Below are 19255 nucleotides of genomic sequence, written 5' to 3' on the forward strand. Positions count from 1 at the left end.
AGCGTTAGTACAGTGTTAGAGCGCTCTCACGGCATACAGCGTTAGTACAGTGTTAGAGCGCTCTCACGGCGTACAGCGTTAGTACAGTGTTAGAGCGCTCTCATGGCGTACAGCGTTAGTACAGAGTTAGAGCGCTCTCACGGCATACAGAGTTAGTACAGAGTTAGAGCGCTGTCACGGCGTACAGCATTAGTACAGAGTTAGAGCGCTCTCACGGCATACAGCGTTAGTACAGAGTTAGAGCGCTGTCACGGCGTACAGCGTTAGTACAGTGTTAGAGCGCTCTCACGGCGTACAGCGTTAGTACAGTGTTAGAGCGCTCTCACGGCGTACAGCGTTAGTACAGTGTTAGAGCACTCTCACGGCGTACAGCGTTAGTACAGTGTTAGAGCGCTCTCATGGCGTACAGCGTTAGTACAGAGTTAGAGCGTTCTCATGGCGTACAGTGTTAGTACAGAGTTAGAGCGCTCTCACGGCATACAGAGTTAGTACAGCGTTAGTACAGAGTTAGAGCGCTCTCATGGCGTACAGAGTTAGTACAGAGTTAGAGCGCTCTCATGGCGTACAGAGTTAGTACAGTGTTAGAGAGCTCTCACGGAATACAGCTTCAGTACAGTGTTAGAGCGCTGTCATGGCGTACAGCGTTAGTACAGCATTAGAGCGCTCTCATGGCGTACAGCGTTAGTACAGTGTTAGAGCGCTCTCATGGCGTACAGCGTTAGTACAGAGTTAGAGCGCTCTCACGGCATACAGCGTTAGTACAGAGTTCGAGCGCTCTCATGGCGTACAGCGTTAGTACAGAATTAGAGCGCTCTCACGGCGTACAGCGTTAGTACAGAATTAGAGCGCTCTCACGGCATACAGCATTAGTACAGTGTTAGAGCGCTCTCACAGGGTACAGCGTTAGTACAGCGTTAGAGCGCTCTCATGGCGTACAGCGTTAGTACAGAGTTAGAGCGTTCTCATGGCGTACAGCGTTAGTACAGAGTTAGAGCGCTCTCACGGCATACAGAGTTAGTACAGAGTTAGAGCGCTCTCATGGCGTACAGAGTTAGTACAGAGTTAGAGCGCTCTCATGGCGTACAGAATTAGAGCGCTCTCACGGCATACAGCGTTAGTACAGCGTTAGAGCGCTCTCACGGCGTACAGCGTTTGTACAGCGTTAGGGCGCTCTCATGGCGTACAGCGTTATTTCAGAGTTAGAGCGCTCTCACGGCATACAGAGTTAGTACAGAGTTAGAGCGCTGTCACGGCGTACAGCATTAGTACAGAGTTAGAGCGCTCTCACGGCATACAGCGTTAGTACAGAGTTAGAGCGCTCTCACGGCGTACAGCGTTAGTACAGAGTTAGAGCGCTCTCACGGCATACAGCGTTAGTACAGAGTTAGAGCGCTGTCAGGGCGTACAGCATTAGTACAGAGTTAGAGCGCTCTCACGGCATACAGCGTTAGTACAGAGTTAGAGCGCTCTCAGGGCGTACAGCGTTAGTACAGAGTTAGAGCGCTCTCACGGCGTACAGCGTTAGTACAGTGTTAGAGCGCTCTCACGGCATACAGCGTTAGTACAGAGTTAGAGCGCTCTCATGGCGTACAGCGTTAGTACAGAATTAGAGCGCTCTCACGGCGTACAGCGTTAGTACAGAATTAGAGCGCTCTCACAGCATACAGCATTAGTACAGTGTTAGAGCGCTCTCACAGCGTACAGCGTTAGTACAGAGTTAGAGCGCTCTCACGGCATACAGTGTTAGTACAGCGTTAGTACAGAGTTAGAGCGCTCTCATGGCGTACAGAGTTAGTACAGAGTTAGAGCGCTCTCACGGCGTACAGAATTAGAGCGCTCTCACGGCATACAGCGTTAGTACATTGTTAGAGCGCTCTCACGGCGTACAGCGTTAGTACAGCGTTAGAGCGCTCTCATGGCGTACAGCGTTAGTTCAGAGTTAGAGCGCTCTCACGGCATACAGAGTTAGTACAGAGTTAGAGCGCTGTCACGGCGTACAGCATTAGTACATCGTTAGATCGCTCTCACGGCATACAGCGTTAGTACAGAGTTAGAGCGCTCTCACGGCGTACAGCGTTAGTACAGCGTTAGAGCGCTCTCAGGGCGTACAGTGTTAGAGCGCTCTCACGGCGTACAGCGTTAGTACAGTGTTAGAGCGCTCTCACGGCGTACAGCGTTAGTACAGTGTTAGAGCGCTCTCACGGCGTACAGCGTTAGTACAGTGTTAGAGCGCTCTCATGGCGTACAGCGTTAGTACAGAGTTAGAGCACTCTCACGCCATACAGAGTTAGTACAGAGTTAGAGCGCTGTCACGGCGTACAGCATTAGTACAGAGTTAGAGCGCTCTCACGGCATACAGCGTTAGTACAGAGTTAGAGCGCTCTCACGGCGTACAGCGTTAGTACAGCGTTAGAGCGCCCTCAGGGCGTACAGTGTTAGAGCGCTCTCACGGCGTACAGCGTTAGTACAGTGTTAGAGCGCTCTCACGGCGTACAGCGTTAGTACAGTGTTAGAGCGTTCTCACGGCGTACAGCGTTAGTCCAGTGTTAGAGCGCTCTCATGGCGTACAGCGTTAGTACAGAATTAGAGCGCTCTCACGGCATACAGCGTTAGTACAATGTTAGAGCGCTCTCACGGCGTACAGCGTTAGTACAGAATTAGAGCGCTCTCACGGCGTACAGCGTTAGTACAATGTTAGAGCGCTCTCACGGCATACAGAGTTAGTACAGAGTTAGAGCGCTCTCATGTCGTACAGAGTTAGTACAGAGTTAGAGCTCTCTCATGGCGTACAGCGTTAGTACAGAGTTAGAGCGCTCTCATGGCGTACAGCGTTAGTACAGAGTTAGAGCGCTCTCATGTCGTACAGAGTTAGTACAGAGTTAGAGCGATCTCATGGCGTATAGTGTTAGTACAGAGTTAGAGCGCTCTCATGGAGCAGGAGTATTGAACCAGCAGGAACGCGACCTCCATTCGCTATTCCTGTGCATATGGATGACATGTTGTTTTTCCCCTGCACCTGTTCCTGCCCATTTGATGATGGGCCATTCTAAATCGAAACAAATTTGACATATTAGTAAAGACAAGATTAAATTGAGAATAGTGAAAATATGATAAAGTCAGTTAAGAACAAATTTTTATTTACAATGACGACATACCAAAAGGCAAAAGGCCTCCTTCGGGGACAGGGGCTGGGATTAAAAATAAAAAATAAATACAATATAAATATAGGACAAAACACACATCACAACAATAGAGACAACACTACATAAAGAGAGACCTAAGACAACAACATAGCAAGGCAGCAACACATGACAACACAGCATGGTAGCAACACAAAACATGGTACAAACATTATTGAGCACAGACAACAGCACAAAGGGCAAGAATAGCCTATAGTCACATCATGCAGCCCATATATGTTTTGATTTCTAAGACATTCTAAGGTTTGTATCATTCACATAGTTGCCAAATAACTGTAAATATAGCATATAGGGCCTGGTTCAAATGTTCACTTTTACACTCAACGTAGACACTTCATATGCTCACTCTGCTCCGAAAGTTAAGTTCAATTAAATTCTTCTTACTATAAAATCATATAATATAAAATAATGCCATGGGACTTATAAGCATATCATGTCAGCTAAATGAACAAGCCCTGTGTCCCAGTGCCTATGGCATGGAGCATAGCCAGATAACATACAGTAGGCCAACCCATATTCTGTTCTTCTGAAACACATTTTCTTCATGTCATAATGTTTCTTTAGACCTGAATAAAATCAAGGATTTATTGTGGTAGTATATATTAAATAGATTTATTCAACTTTTTAAAATGTAAAATGTTTCAAAGATCTGCATCAGCGGCTTGTATGCGCAGAGGCGCTTAACTGTCTACGTTAATTAACGGTCATTTACCGTGAGACCGGCAGTCTTGGGCATGACAATAACCGGTTGACTAAATTTCATGACCGCCACAGCCCTAGGGATTACACTGGGAAGAGTCTTGTTGATGATTCCTGTAACCAGAAAGCTGTTTAAATGTAGACTCAGTAATGTGACATCATCGTAAACAGTTTAGACAACAACTACCACATTGTACCTTTTTAAGTTGATGTCATTTCATCTTCACCTCTAGAGGGCATGCTGAGGTGGTGACTGACAGAACGTTTGGCGAGGGTTCTGGTATCATCCTGTTGGACGATGTGCGTTGTGAGGGGACGGAGTCGTCTCTGCTGGACTGTCGCCATGGCACCTGGGGCCATAGCGATTGTTCCCATGGAGAGGACGTGGGCGTGCGATGCAGGGCCGGAGCTAAAGAGGAAGAGACCAATGAGGTGCCGGCTGTTGCACCTGCCACAGGTGAGGCTTACTCCGACAGCAATACGGCCGAGCGACCATCAGGCCTTTTCATTAGCTTGTACGAGTATGTTTGTGTTGCAGGTCCTCTGTTGCGTCTGGTTGGGGGTGGTAGCCATAACGAAGGTCGTGTGGAAGTCTATCTCCATGGAGACTGGGGGAGTATCTGTGACTCAGGCTGGAACGATCTAAACGCTGCCGTGGTCTGCAGACAGCTGGGCCACAGGTGAGTGTGTCTGTGTGTGTTCACAGACCTTTGTGTTGAAGAGTGTTGTAGCTTCAATTAATACAGCATTTGTAATATCTCTCTATATCTCCGTCTTTCACTCTCCCACTCTTTCCCCTTTTCCTGTTCTCCTTTTCATCCTGTCCTCCTCCTCCCACCTCAGTGGTCATGCTGTAGCAGCAGGTGGGTTCGGTCGGGGGAAGGGTCCTGTCCACCTGGACCAGGTGAGGTGTACCGGGAAGGAGGACTTCCTGGGGGAGTGTCCGTCTCTGGGCTGGGGCCGTGACGGCTGCAGATGGAGACAGGATGCAGGGGTGAGCTGTGACCACGCCCCCCGGGCAACAGAGGGCAGGGCCAGGCCAAGTGAGCTCACCTGTGGAGTGAGGAAGATTGTGGAGGAAGGGAACGAGAGGAAGAGTGGAGGAGGAGGAGGAGAGAATGTACTCAGGTAAGAGAAGCTTTACGTACAGCGTAGATACACAGAATATCACACCACTCATGAGAAGACACAAGTTAACGCGCACACACACCACACCCAGACACTCCCCCCTCCCCCTCTCCTCTAGGACATCGTGGCCATGGCAGGTGTCAGTGTGGTTGGGTTCTGAGGGGAAAGATGGCCATCCTATCTGTAGTGGTACTCTGATCTCTCCCTGCTGGGCCCTGGCCTCCGCTCACTGCTTCACCAGGTGAGACCTCCTCTCCTTTTCCTTTCTCCTTTCCTTTTTTTAGTCATTCCTTTCTTCTACTTTCAGTGCTCACACCTTCTTTTTCAGCCTTCATTTCTTTCCATCCAATTTTATGTCCCCGTTTTCCAAACACTTACACCTGCTATCTCTCCCTCTCCCTCCCAGGTTTGGTATTGGCCCATCTCAGTATGTGGTGCGCGTGGGGGGTTCTGACCGAATTCTGACCCCGGAGCGAGTGGTGGTCCATAGAAAGTTCAGAGCAGATCAGGGCCCTGGGGGTCATGACCTGGCCCTGCTGAGGCTGCCCAGCCCCAAGGATCACTGTTTGACCTTTGACCCTCACACCAACGCCGCCTGCCTCCCCACCCCGGACGCTGCAGGGGGAAAGACCCCCTTGTCCTGCATTGCCGTGGTTACCGCTGGCTGGGACGGCCCAGGTACGCCTCACTTTCCACTACCTCTTAACTACAACCTCTTAGGATATATGGTTTAGTGCTGAGACGTTAGTAACTTATTCCTCCCTACTGTACATATCCTCTTCCCCCTCAGATGCTGTGCTCCAGTCCTGGGTACCCCTCCTGACGTCATGGCAGTGTAAGAAGCGTTATGGCGATGGTTACTCTTCCCACGGCACGCTGTGCGCCGGCAGCCCCCCTGACACACGTCGTCTCCACGGGAACAACGGTTGCCAGGGCAACTGGGGCGGTGGGCTGGTATGCCAGGGGGAGGGAGGGCGATGGGTGTTGACCGGGATCGTCTCCGGGGGTTACGGTTGCAGCGACCCCTCAACCCCGGCGCTCTACACACGGGTCAGACGGTTCCGGGGCTGGATCGATGAAGTCACACACACACACAATCATGACGAGTTGAAACAAACACACTGACGATCAATTCATACACACACACGATCAGCACAGAAATATACACACACATACACGATCACAATGAAAACACACAAAATCAGCATACACACACTCACAATAAACACACACACACTCTTGTCTGATCCAGGACACGCCATTGGCTCACCGGCCGTGTCATGTGACTGTCAGAGGAAGAGGAGGAAGGATAGATGATGATGGAAGAGGAGTACATGTTGGAAAAGGAGGGAGAGAAAGAGGAAAAATACAAGAGAAGAAGAAGAACGAGAAGAGATCTTCCTCTGCCCCCCTGACCATATAGACTTGTGTGTGTGTACATGTGTATTACACTAGCTATGGGGTGTGTGCATGTGTATTACACTAGCTAAGGGGTGTGTGCATGTGTATTACACTAGCTATGGGGTGTGTGCATGTGTATTACACTAGCTAAGGGGTGTGTGCATGTGTATTACACTAGCTATGGGGTGTGTGCATGTGTATTACACTAGCTATGGGGAGTGTGCATTCATGTATGTGTGCCATCTGTGTGTGTATCATATGTGTGTCTGGGAGGGGAGGTGCTGTAGTGATAATGTTTAGCTAGATGACATGCTTAGGTAGTCATTTCTCTGACAGTTGGGTTGAGTTTCTTGTGATGCCCTATTTGAATGTGAAGTTTGTCCAGAATGATCTGTTATTCCTTAACCAGTGGTAAAAAAAGAAATATGTAAGCTGTTGTTCAAAAGCTGTTCTCGAATATCTAATACCACGTTTTGTATTCCTGAAGATGCTATCTACCTTGGATGGGACTGTCGCTTCTTTCAAATGTGAACTGGAGAAGCTCTTCTCTCTCGTTTCAAATAAACTGGACTTTCTTGGGGGGGGGTGCTCAAAACTGGACTCTTTATTTGGCGGCAGTTAGCCTTGAGGTTTAGGCCAGTAACCTGAGGTTGTTGGTGTCCGTTCCCAGCTACCATCTGCCGTTGTGCCCTACAGCAAGACTCTCTACTGCTCCATCAAATTGCTCCAGGGATTCTGCGCTGTGGCATACGCTGTGCCTCTCAACGACATTGCGACGTCATAAAACACAAACTGATATTCTATGCTACTGTATTTTTCTCTCTCCTGTCAAAGCCATGGGAAGGGATGGATCGTATGTATCTTTTTCTACTGATCTCCCTGAATGGCTGTAGTTGGTAACGCTGTGTGTAAATACTTCTGATTGTTTATGTGTTGCATTCATTAATGTCTGATTTCAATGACCAAACAGTTAGACTTCCTGTAGTTGAATATTCCTCTCGTTTTTCTATGACCTCAGTAGTAGACGGTGTTGTCATATTCAGAGGCATAATTTATCACATGCTTGAGGGAGAAGTTGCCCCTAACACGAGATCAAGGATCAGATTAGCCAACTCCAAATGATATGGCATCAAACATATGGAAACCATGTGTTAGATGTATTTGATACCATTCCACTTATTCTGCTCCAGCCATTAGCACGAGCCCTTCCTCCCCAATTAAGGTGCCACCAACTTCCTGTGGGGAGGATGCAAAAAGTTCTGACCCAGAACCAGTGGTTAGGTGAAACTTCTACCAGCTCCATATACAGTATGGCCCTGATGATGTTTTTTTGTTTCTAACTTGCTCAATCAGGTGAAGCATCTTGTGTTCCATAACTAACTGTTTCTCAAACAGGAAATGCTCCTATTCCTTTTTGGTTTTTTTTAATCCTCTTGAGACTCCTGTTTATCCAGTAACATGAGGTTTGTCATGTATTATCATTACATTAAACTCCTCCTGTCTATCCAGTAACATGAGGTTTGTCATGTATAATCATTACATTAAACTCCTCCTGTCTATCCAGTAAGATGAGGTTTGTCATGTATAATCATTACATTAAACTCCTGTCTATCCAGTAACATGAGGTTTGTCATGTATAATCATTACATTAAACTCCTCCTGTCTATCCAGTAACATGAGGTTTGTCATGTATAATCATTACATTAAACTCCTCCTGTCAATCCAGTAACATGTGGTTTGTCATGTATAATCATTACATTAAACTCCTGTCTATCCAGTAACATGAGGTTTGTCATGTATAATCATTACATTAAACTCCTCCTGTCTATCCAGTAACATGTGGTTTGTCATGTATAATCATTAAATTAAACTCCTCCTGTCTATCCAGTAACATGAGGTTTGTCATGTATAATCATTACATTAAACTCCTCCTGTCTATCCAGTAACATGAGGTTTGTCATGTATAATCATTACATTAAACTCCTGTCTATCCAGTAACATGAGGTTTGTCATGTATAATCATTACATTAAATTCCTGTCTATCCAGTAACATGAGGTTTCTCATGTATAATCATTACATTAAACTCCTGTCTATCCAGTAACATGAGGTTTGTCATGTATAATCATTACATTAAACTCCTCCTGTCTATCCAGTAACATGTGGTTTGTCATGTATAATCATTACATTAAAATCCTCCTGTCTATCCAGTAACATGAGGTTTGTCATGTATAATCATTACATTAAACTCCTCCTGTCTATCCAGTAACATGTGGTTTGTCATGTATAATCATTACATTAAAATCCTCCTGTCTATCCAGTAACATGTGGTTTGTCATGTATAATCATTACATTAAACTCCTGTCTATCCAGTAACATGAGGTTTGTCATGTATTATCATTACATTAAACTCCTGTCTATCCAGTAACATGAGGTTTGTCATGTATAATCATTACATTAAACTCCTCCTGTCTATCCAGTAACATGAGGTTTGTCATGTATAATCATTACATTAAACTCCTGTCTATCCAGTAACATGAGGTTTGTCATGTATAATCATTACATTAAACTCCTCCTGTCTATCCAGTAACATGAGGTTTGTCATGTATAATCATTACATTAAACTCCTCCTGTCTATCCAGTAACATGTGGTCTGTCATGTATAATCATTACATTAAACTCCTGTCTATCCAGTAACATGAGGTTTGTCATGTATAATCATTACATTAAACTCCTCCTGTCTATCCAGTAACGTGTGGTTTGTCATGTATAATCATTACATTAAACTCCTCCTGTCTATCCAGTAACATGTGGTTTGTCATGTATAATCATTACATTAAACTCCTGTCTATCCAGTAACATGAGGTTTGTCATGTATAATCATTACATTAAACTCCTGTCTATCCAGTAACATGAGGTTTGTCATGTATAATCATTACATTAAACTCCTGTCTATCCAGTAACATGTGGTTTGTCATGTATAATCATTACATTAAACTCCTGTCTATCCAGTAACATGTGGTTTGTCATGTATAATCATTACATTAAACTCCTCCTGTCTATCTAGTAACATGTGGTTTGTCATGTATAATTATTACATTAAACTCCTCCTGTCTATCCAGTAACATGAGGTTTGTCATGTATAATCATTACATTAAACTCCTGTCTATCCAGTAACATGAGGTTTGTCATGTATAATCATTACATTAAACTCCTCCTGTCTATCCAGTAACATGGTTTGTCATGTATAATCATTACATTAAACTCCTGTCTATCCAGTAACATGAGGTTTGTCATGTATAATCATTACATTAAACTCCTGTCTATCCAGTAACATGTGGTTTGTCATGTATAATCATTACATTAAACTCCTGTCTATCCAGTAACATGAGGTTTGTCATGTATAATCATTACATTAAACTCCTCCTGTCTATCCAGTAACATGAGGTTTGTCATGTATAATCATTACATTAAACTCCTGTCTATCCAGTAACATGAGTTTTGTCATGTATAATCATTACATTAAACTCCTCCCATCTATCCAGTAACATGAGGTTTGTCATGTATAATCATTACATTAAACTCCTGTCTATCCAGTAACATGAGGTTTGTCATGTATAATCATTACATTAAACTCCTGTCTATCCAGTAACATGAGGTTTGTCATGTATAATCATTACATTAAACTCCTGTCTATCCAGTAACATGAGGTTTGTCATGTATAATCATTACATTAAACTCCTCCTGTCTATCCAGTAACATGAGGTTTGTCATGTATAATCATTACATTAAACTCCTCCTGTCTATCCAGTAACATGTGGTCTGTCATGTATAATCATTACATTAAACTCCTGTCTATCCAGTAACATGAGGTTTGTCATGTATAATCATTACATTAAACTCCTCCTGTCTATCCAGTAACGTGTGGTTTGTCATGTATAATCATTACATTAAACTCCTCCTGTCTATCCAGTAACATGTGGTTTGTCATGTATAATCATTACATTAAACTCCTGTCTATCCAGTAACATGAGGTTTGTCATGTATAATCATTACATTAAACTCCTGTCTATCCAGTAACATGAGGTTTGTCATGTATAATCATTACATTAAACTCCTGTCTATCCAGTAACATGTGGTTTGTCATGTATAATCATTACATTAAACTCCTGTCTATCCAGTAACATGTGGTTTGTCATGTATAATCATTACATTAAACTCCTCCTGTCTATCTAGTAACATGTGGTTTGTCATGTATAATTATTACATTAAACTCCTCCTGTCTATCCAGTAACATGAGGTTTGTCATGTATAATCATTACATTAAACTCCTGTCTATCCAGTAACATGAGGTTTGTCATGTATAATCATTACATTAAACTCCTCCTGTCTATCCAGTAACATGGTTTGTCATGTATAATCATTACATTAAACTCCTGTCTATCCAGTAACATGAGGTTTGTCATGTATAATCATTACATTAAACTCCTGTCTATCCAGTAACATGTGGTTTGTCATGTATAATCATTACATTAAACTCCTGTCTATCCAGTAACATGAGGTTTGTCATGTATAATCATTACATTAAACTCCTCCTGTCTATCCAGTAACATGAGGTTTGTCATGTATAATCATTACATTAAACTCCTGTCTATCCAGTAACATGAGTTTTGTCATGTATAATCATTACATTAAACTCCTCCTGTCTATCCAGTAACATGGTTTGTCATGTATAATCATTACATTAAACTCCTGTCTATCCAGTAACATGAGGTTTGTCATGTATAATCATTACATTAAACTCCTGTCTATCCAGTAACATGTGGTTTGTCATGTATAATCATTACATTAAACTCCTGTCTATCCAGTAACATGAGGTTTGTCATGTATAATCATTACATTAAACTCCTCCTGTCTATCCAGTAACATGAGGTTTGTCATGTATAATCATTACATTAAACTCCTGTCTATCCAGTAACATGAGGTTTGTCATGTATAATCATTACATTAAACTCCTCCCGTCTATCCAGTAACATGAGGTTTGTCATGTATAATCATTACATTAAACTCCTGTCTATCCAGTAACATGTGGTTTGTCATGTATAATCATTACATTAAACTCCTCCCGTCTATCCAGTAACATGAGGCTTCTCATGTATAATCATTACATTAAACTCCTGTCTATCCAGTAACATGAGGTTTGTCATGTATAATCATTACATTAAACTCCTGTCTAGCCAGTAACATGTGGTTTGTCATGTATAATCATTACATTTAACTCCTGTCTAGCCAGTAACATGTGGTTTGTCATGTATTATCATTACATTAAACTCCTCTCTATCAAGTAACATGAGGTTTGTCATGTATAATCATTACATTAAACTCCTGTCTATCCAGTAACATGTGGTTTGTCATGTATAATCATTACATTAAACTCCTGTCTATCCAGTAACATGTGGTTTGTCATGTATAATCATTACATTAAACTCCTGTCTAGCCAGTAACATGTGGTTTGTCATGTATAATCATTACATTAAACTCCTGTCTAGCCAGTAACATGTGGTTTGTCATGTATAATCATTACATTAAACTCCTCCTGTCTATCCAGTAACATGTGGTTTGTCAGGTATTATCATTACATTAAACTCCTGTCTATCCAGTAACATGTGGTTTGTCATGTATAATCATTACATTAAACTCCTCCTGTCTATCCAGTAACATGAGGTTTGTCATGTATTATCATTACATTAAACTCCTTGTGACTTCATGTTTGAGTAAAACTGTACAGTCATACTAAGGCCTCTATTCAATCCGTATCGCTGAAGTTCAGTGTAACAGCGTGATTTAAATTTAAAGGCAATGTTGCTGCGTTAGTGGAGATGTGTTCACGGTAAACACCATATATGTCGTCTCAATGTGAAATGAGCTTTACATTTCCACTGTAAGTCTTCAGCGATCCAGATTGACTAGAGTCCTAAATCAATGTAAATATTTCCATAACTGGACATATTCCACCAAACCCACATTGCATACTGTACCCAGTGTGTGTTTGCGAATAGGAAGCAGTAGTTTGTAAACACAGACACTGCATAAACAATGCTTCTGTGGGTTTGATTGAATTCGAGACAAGAGTTCACCATGTCTCTGTTTGAAGCTGTGAAGAGTCTGACTCAGTAGAAACGGAAAACGGTCTTACAGACATCTGTGTGTTCCTCTGACTGGTCTGTACTGAAACACGGTGGACTATTGAAGGGTATTGTGCTAGTCTCGTCTGGTCTTAGTGGAGGAGTATTACTGTGGAACGGCTGCTTGATGACAGTGAGTGTCGTTTCTAATGGCTGTATTTACATCATAATAACCACTGGGGGGTGCTATCGAACAAGGTGTTGAATGAAGCCTCTGCCTGCTCAATGCTCAGGCGGATAGAGCAGGAGAGTTGACATGATGGCTACACAGCTGGATGGAGTCCCACATAACTTACAGGAAAACCCCAAACTGAGGTGGATACAGAGACCTGATTGTGCTACTTCATTTTAATGCATTCATTGTAAATCCGTTTGGATAAGAACTTTTGATAAGTTTGCTAAATTACAAAATGTTGTGTGGTGTTTAGGCCTACATGTTGATTAAAGGTGCAATATGTAGAAATCACTCCGCCATTTCCTGGTTGCTAAAATTAAAATAATTCGCCTAATTTCACTTGATGTGACAAAACAGCCAAGTCGCAGTTGTAAATGAGAACTTGTTCTCAACTAGCCAACCTGGTTAAATAAAGGTGAATTATTATTTTTTATTTTTTTAAACAAACACTCAGAGTGTAGAGAATCACTGTACCATCTAAACCACTGTGACATTTCTTTCAGCTGTTTGAAGCTGGTGTACCAAACTGAAAGTAAAAGATACAAAAACAAAACTTAAGAACGGGAAGCATAGAAATACATCAAAAATCACTAATCTGACAGAAAGAACAGGTTGTCTATTGAAGCTGATCTACAGCATGAAGCTCCAATGCCACCTTGTTGTCCTCAGATAAAGCTATTCTCTAGTGACTCCTTCAGTGCTACATCTTAACCCAGGGCACCAGACCATGTGATGCAATGACAATATAAATGGACTTAAGACACCGGTGGAGACCTGGGGTAATTCTCAATAGTCTTTCCTTAAATTCCTCGTCCTCTCCCTGGCTGTCTCAACCTATCAAAGGGAAGCGAAGAGAGTATTCGAGGACATTACAAGCGGGTTTTCCTTGTTTCCCTTCTCCTCACTTTCGTCTCAAAACGTCAGAGGTAGGCTTAGGGCTCAATTCAATCCGTATTGTGGAATTTCCGAGCTTGAAATGTAAAAGGTAGTTTCCGATTGCAGCATTTAACGTGAATGCCGTCTCCATGAACGCGCGAACATTGCCTTTAAAATTAAATCGTGCTATAGCGCTGAAGTCATGCAACACGGATTGAATCAAGACCTAAGTAACAAGATTGGAGAAGGATGGCGTCCCTCTGACATTTTGAGGAGGCGGGCAGAAGACGGGAGAGAAACAAGGAATTGAGGAAAGACTTGAGAATGAGCTCAGGGTTTTTATTCCCAGCTCATGTCAACATGACGTCTGTAACCTTTGAGAAGACAAACGGGTAGAGAACAAGAGAGAGCGACAGATGGCCAGAGAGATGGGACAGCATGCTGGAAATGTGACGGTAGGTCAGTGAATGTGTGTGTGAGTCAGTATTAGTGTGGGTGTGTGTGCATGAACGTGTGTGGCAGTGGTGGATATTGTGTGTGTAGAAGCTGACCTGCAGCAGTGTCCTCATTAATCACAGAGAAGACCGGGACCAAGAGACTTGTCCTACATCTGACACACACTCACGGGAGTACGCAGCCCGCCTTAAATAAGGTTACACACGGGAGTACGCAGTCCGCCTTAAATAAGGTTACACACGGGAGTACGCAGTCCGCCTTAAATAAGGTTACACACGGGAGTACGCAGTCCGCCTTAAATAAGGTTACACAGTCTGCCTTAAATAAGGTAACAATACTGCCCTAAATAGGTGCAGACTATTTAACACCGCCGTGTCGCCTTTAATGAGAACACAACATGACTGGAAATCTTAAGAGACTTCTAAGGCAGACACACACTATCAATAGATTCAGGTGACCAGTTACAGTAGCAGAGTAGGACCATGTTAATCAGACCATGCACTACAGTATCATTAGTATGAAGCAATCAGTGGAGGCTGGTGGGAGGTGCTATAGGAGGACAGGCTCATTGTAATGGCTGCGATGGAATAAATGGACCGGTATCAAAACACGACAATCATATGGAAACCATGTTTGACTCCGTTACATTAATTCCAATGCAGACATTATGAGCCCATCCTCCTATAGCTCCTCCCACCAGCCTCCACTGGAAGTGATGTACAGGACACACATTCTAAGTGCTAGCAGGACATTGGAACACTGGTTAAACTGTCTGTTTCGGACATGAAGAGACAGAGACACAAAACGGTGCTGAAATATTTTTATTAAATACTTTCAAGATCCAAGTTGAATAACAAAGCTATGATAAAGGACCTACTAACATTGAGACAAACATGTGATCGTCCTCAATTCATGGTTTTATTTTACCGTACATCATGATCATGCAACAAAAAGAAAAGTCCAGCGTCCAACGACTGCTGGGGAAAGAAAGCGCAGGCTGACAGGTTAACATCACAACGCAGGGAGAGTACTGACAATGAGCTTCATACCAAGCGAAGGCTCCGCAATCCTTTTTGTAATTAAATAGTATTATATTTTTAAATCTCATGTCACCTATTCAATATTCTGGATTGAGGCGGGTTTTTCATTTTTATTTCAAAAGATGCAAATATGATATAGTTAGTATATACCCTATCCTCTACCCTAGTTCAGGTAGGTGCACGGTGGAGATGCTTAAACTGAAAACATGCATACAGCTCTCTCTGGTTTAATTCCACAAATAATTATGTGATCTCTGAACACTACCGCTCTTCTCTCACCTGAATGGCCAATATAAGGACTGAAATACCACTGAGGGGGTGAAATTAAATGAATACATTTACTGTTTATTTTAATTGATTATGTTGTTTCCACGTTCACCCTCTATTCCCTTTTTCCTGTGTAACAGATTTCTATCCTCAACAACTGATCTTGATTAAGTCCCTTCCTTCCCTGTGATATTATAACCAGCTAGTCTGATCAGTTAAATGTTGGCGTAACTTTAGTGTGTGTGATAACAAAAACAACAAAAACCTTGTCAACAAAACCCAAACCAGGAGACAGACACACAGAGAGAGAGACACATTCAAACAGAGAAACAAACACCGCTCTACAAATGGGGAGAATGAAGGGCACTGTTACTAATGGAGGGACAGCGCACAAAGAACAGATGAAAACACACTGCCAGGGTTTCACCATGAGACGGTGCAGCGGTGAAGATATGTTACAACACCTGACACACACCAGTGTGTAGTTGTGAGCAAGTGAGTTCACGATATGCATTTACACAGACCGTGTGAGACTGGAGGCTCAGGACGTGAGGATAGAGTAAGAATTTGGGCGGGAGGCGAGCATGTGTTGACGTGTGAGCGCCTTGAGGGGGACTTGTTGATCGTCACCCAGCGCCAACCACATGTAGATGTCAGAGGTTATGTCAAAATGGGGCCAGGAACATGGGACTACGGCTGGTGTGTGTGACCAGATCGTGTTCAACCCTTTGTCGTGCACTCTGAATGAGTCTCTTAGACGTATACACACACACACACACACACACACCCACGCACACACACGCACACACACGCACACACACGCACACACACACACACACCATCTAAAACACAGCCAGAGGGTGGGAGAGTGAAATGGAGAGGGGTGAGGAAAGGGAGAGAGCGAGAGAAAACATGCAAATGCAGACGCCTTTTCCCAAAAGTCCCTCTCTCCCACTGCAGACAGATAAAACAGACAGGCCACACTGCAGCTTCACTTTTACAATAAAACCCCTTTTTAAAACTCAGTCACTTACAATTTGTCTCAAACAGACTCACAGTCCACAGAAACGCAACGTAAACACAAGGCTAAAAACACAACAGAAACAAAACCGCTCTCGAATGCACCCCCCTACCTTCCCTTCTCTCAAAAAAACTAAACCAGCAAAAACACAGAAACGTGTAAAAAGCCTACAGTTGTACACTTTGGTGTTTCCTTACATCAAGTTATTACATCCTTTCTGATCGAACCGACTGTCCTTCCGTACAGAATTCTCCATTTACAAAACCCAACATGTCACCTCTTACAAATCACACACATTCTCCTCTCCTCTCATTCCACGTATATATAAATGCTTGGTAGGGTTGGGTGTTGTCTGATACTAGTCATATATTATCCTGTATACTTACAACTCATTGTCATATCTGGCATTACAAGTTCATTAACCCTTCCTCCCCCCGCTCCTCTCATCATCTCAAAATGGCTGCCGGGTGGGAGGGGTCAGAGGTCAAAGGACAAGCCCTCCTATTGGGCGTCAGATGCATGCATCATTCCCACAGGGGCGGAGTCCACACTCGGCCGGCCCCCAGCGGATCAAAGGATAGACAGGATTGGTTGGTGTTGCAGAGAGGGTGCAGTCTTGCCCGGCCGGGCTCCTGGCATGGGCCAATCCACAAAGAGGACACGCCCCCAAAACACACTAGCCGAAAACACTCCCCAAAACTCACACTCCGACTGGAGTGTTTGGACACCTGAGGGAGATCGAAACACAGAGAGAGAAAGAAAGACAAAAAAAGAGAGAATGGGAGCAAACCTTTAATCCATTGAAAGTTCTAAAAGGTTTATATATATATATATATATATATATATATATTTCACTATACTTGTGGGGACCAGAAGTCCAATAAAAATAAGAAACTAACAAAAATGTTACCAACAGGAGACATTCTGTTAGTCCCAACAAGGACTAATGGTATTTCTAGGGGATTAGGATTCAGGTTCAAATTAGTGTTAGGGATAGAATTAGGGGTTAAAGGTTAGGCTTAGGAGCTAGGGTTAGGCTTTGGGGTTAAGGTTCAGTAATATATACAAATGAAAATCAATTGTGTCTCCACAAGGTTAGTTATACACACACACACACACACACACACACACACACACACACACACACACACACACACACTTAATTTGTGTGTACGTACCAGATCACTGCAGCGGTGCGGCCGGGGCACCAGAGCAGTGGAAGTGGACATTGAGCCACTTGCTGTCGCGGCGATGCCACACCCTGGTCTCCTCCGATTGGCTGGAGCGGGGGCGGCCCTGGCCATCGACGAATTGTGTAAGGCGGATGTAGGCGATGCAGGCAGCCTCCTCTCCAATCAGATGAACGTGAGGGTTCAGCAGGGTGGTGTGGACAGGCTTACTGTTCTTACTCAGCACTGTAGGAACACATAAAACATGTTTGGATCTCTGCTGAACTCCTTCGTTGTATGTTCAGAAGTGTGTGTGTGTGTGTGTGTGAAATACTGAAAGACTCACAGTTTTCAAAGTAGAACTTGTGGAAGTCCATTCCCTCCACCAGGTTCCCCAGAGCTTCAGGCTCAAAGGAAGTCAGACCTGGATCACAGATCCTCCTGATGAGGGAGAAGAGAAAAAGAGAGAGCGACAACATTAGGTTCATGCTAGTAACTAATCAGACGTGTGAAACAACGTAGCTGTACTCACGTGTAGGCCTCAAAGTCTCCATTGTTCACAGCTTCAATCAGCTGTTCAGTTATCTTGATGATCTCCTGCTTACGAGCTAGAGAGCAGAGGGCAGAGAGCAGAGGGCAGAGAGCAGAGGGCAGAGAGCAGAGAGAGAGAGAGAAGTTCAGCGATCTAGCTAAATAGGAACTACTTCACATCTTACCCGGCACCATAGTTCTACTCTCTCTCTACCTCTTCTCTTTTTCTCTGACAGCTCCATACTAGTGTGTTCCACCTCTGTCGTGTGTGTGCGCGTGCGTGTGTGTGTGTGCGTGTGTTCTTACTGTGCTGTGCTGTGGTATTGGCTGTTACAGGGACAGTGTTGCTCCCTAGTGGAGCGGCGGGCGGAGCAGACTGAGCATGCTCCGACTCGGGGCTGGAGCTTTGATCAGAGCCGTTCCACGCCATGCGCTTTACGTCATGCAGAGGAACGGCTGGAACACACAACGCATGGTCACTCGCATACACACACACACACACATGCAGTTAGACACATGCATACCACTCGTACACACAACATGAAGGAACAGTAATGATGGATGTCAGTTCATGAAAAAGACATTGAAACAGACAGACGGACCGTGGGGGGGGTTGAGGGGCTCTGAGCAGCTCAGCTGACGGGGAAGAAATCTACTTCCTGCATCATATTACCCTACGTGTCCCTTCATTCCACAGTGCAGAAACACACTTCTCTCTATGAAAACTGACGAAACACATTAAGGATGGCTCTCCAATCAGCAATTTGAGAAGCAGAACAGAGGCCTGCCATTGGATCACAGCATGTAAGAGCACTGGCCAACAGGAGAGCAGCGTTTTGAGAGAGGAGGAGCGAGAGAAGGGCAGCACCGTGGGGGAGGAAGAGGAAAAAGGAGAAGAAACACTGGAGGAGGAAGAGACCTGTCCTTCACCATCCTGTTACAGAGATGGACACAGTGAAGACGGAGAAAGAGAGGGAGGCTGAATCCCAAACCAGCCCCTCACCCCTACCAACTCCCTCGGGGGGCCCTCTGTTGTCACGTGTTGCTGACTAAACTCAGAGGGTGACTTTCAGAGGAGAGAAAAATCAAACCCATCAACATCGGGACAC

At 43.9% G+C, this 19255-nt stretch overlaps 2 protein-coding genes across 9 annotated transcripts in view; one reads left to right on the forward strand and one right to left on the reverse strand.

Annotated features, from left to right (window-relative positions):
- LOC106592389 (neurotrypsin) overlaps window positions 1-7940 on the forward strand; it is a 166074-nt gene extending 158134 nt beyond the window's left edge. The window contains exons 9-14 of one of the 2 annotated variants that reach the window (XM_082965768.1): window positions 4133-4356; window positions 4438-4579; window positions 4743-5027; window positions 5119-5268; window positions 5434-5705; window positions 5818-7940. In XM_082965768.1, coding sequence (XP_082821894.1) covers window positions 4133-4356; window positions 4438-4579; window positions 4743-5027; window positions 5119-5268; window positions 5434-5705; window positions 5818-6152 — 1408 coding nt within the window. In that variant the 3' untranslated portion in view covers window positions 6153-7940. The remainder of the gene's footprint in view (window positions 1-4132; window positions 4357-4437; window positions 4580-4742; window positions 5028-5118; window positions 5269-5433; window positions 5706-5817) is intronic. The other variant, XM_082965769.1, reaches the window with a different exon arrangement.
- A 6983-nt stretch (window positions 7941-14923) lies between these two features.
- The window catches only part of LOC100380658 (calcium/calmodulin-dependent protein kinase type II subunit gamma), a 35302-nt gene continuing 30970 nt past the window's right edge, over window positions 14924-19255 (reverse strand). For 4 of the 7 annotated variants that reach the window (XM_014158180.3, XM_014158178.3, XM_045702385.2 and 1 more), the window contains 5 exons: window positions 18453-18602; window positions 18148-18223; window positions 17962-18056; window positions 17625-17861; window positions 14924-17174 (listed from right to left, as the gene is read on the reverse strand). In XM_014158180.3, coding sequence (XP_014013655.1) covers window positions 17629-17861; window positions 17962-18056; window positions 18148-18223; window positions 18453-18602 — 554 coding nt within the window. In that variant the 3' untranslated portion in view covers window positions 14924-17174; window positions 17625-17628. The remainder of the gene's footprint in view (window positions 17175-17624; window positions 17862-17961; window positions 18057-18147; window positions 18224-18452; window positions 18603-19255) is intronic. The other 3 variants (XM_014158183.3, XM_014158181.3, XM_014158182.3) reach the window with 1 other exon arrangement.

The sequence above is a fragment of the Salmo salar genome, chromosome 19 (genome assembly GCF_965601325.2).
Source record: "Salmo salar chromosome 19, fSalSal1, whole genome shotgun sequence".
NCBI classification, from domain to species: Eukaryota; Metazoa; Chordata; class Actinopteri; order Salmoniformes; family Salmonidae; genus Salmo; species Salmo salar.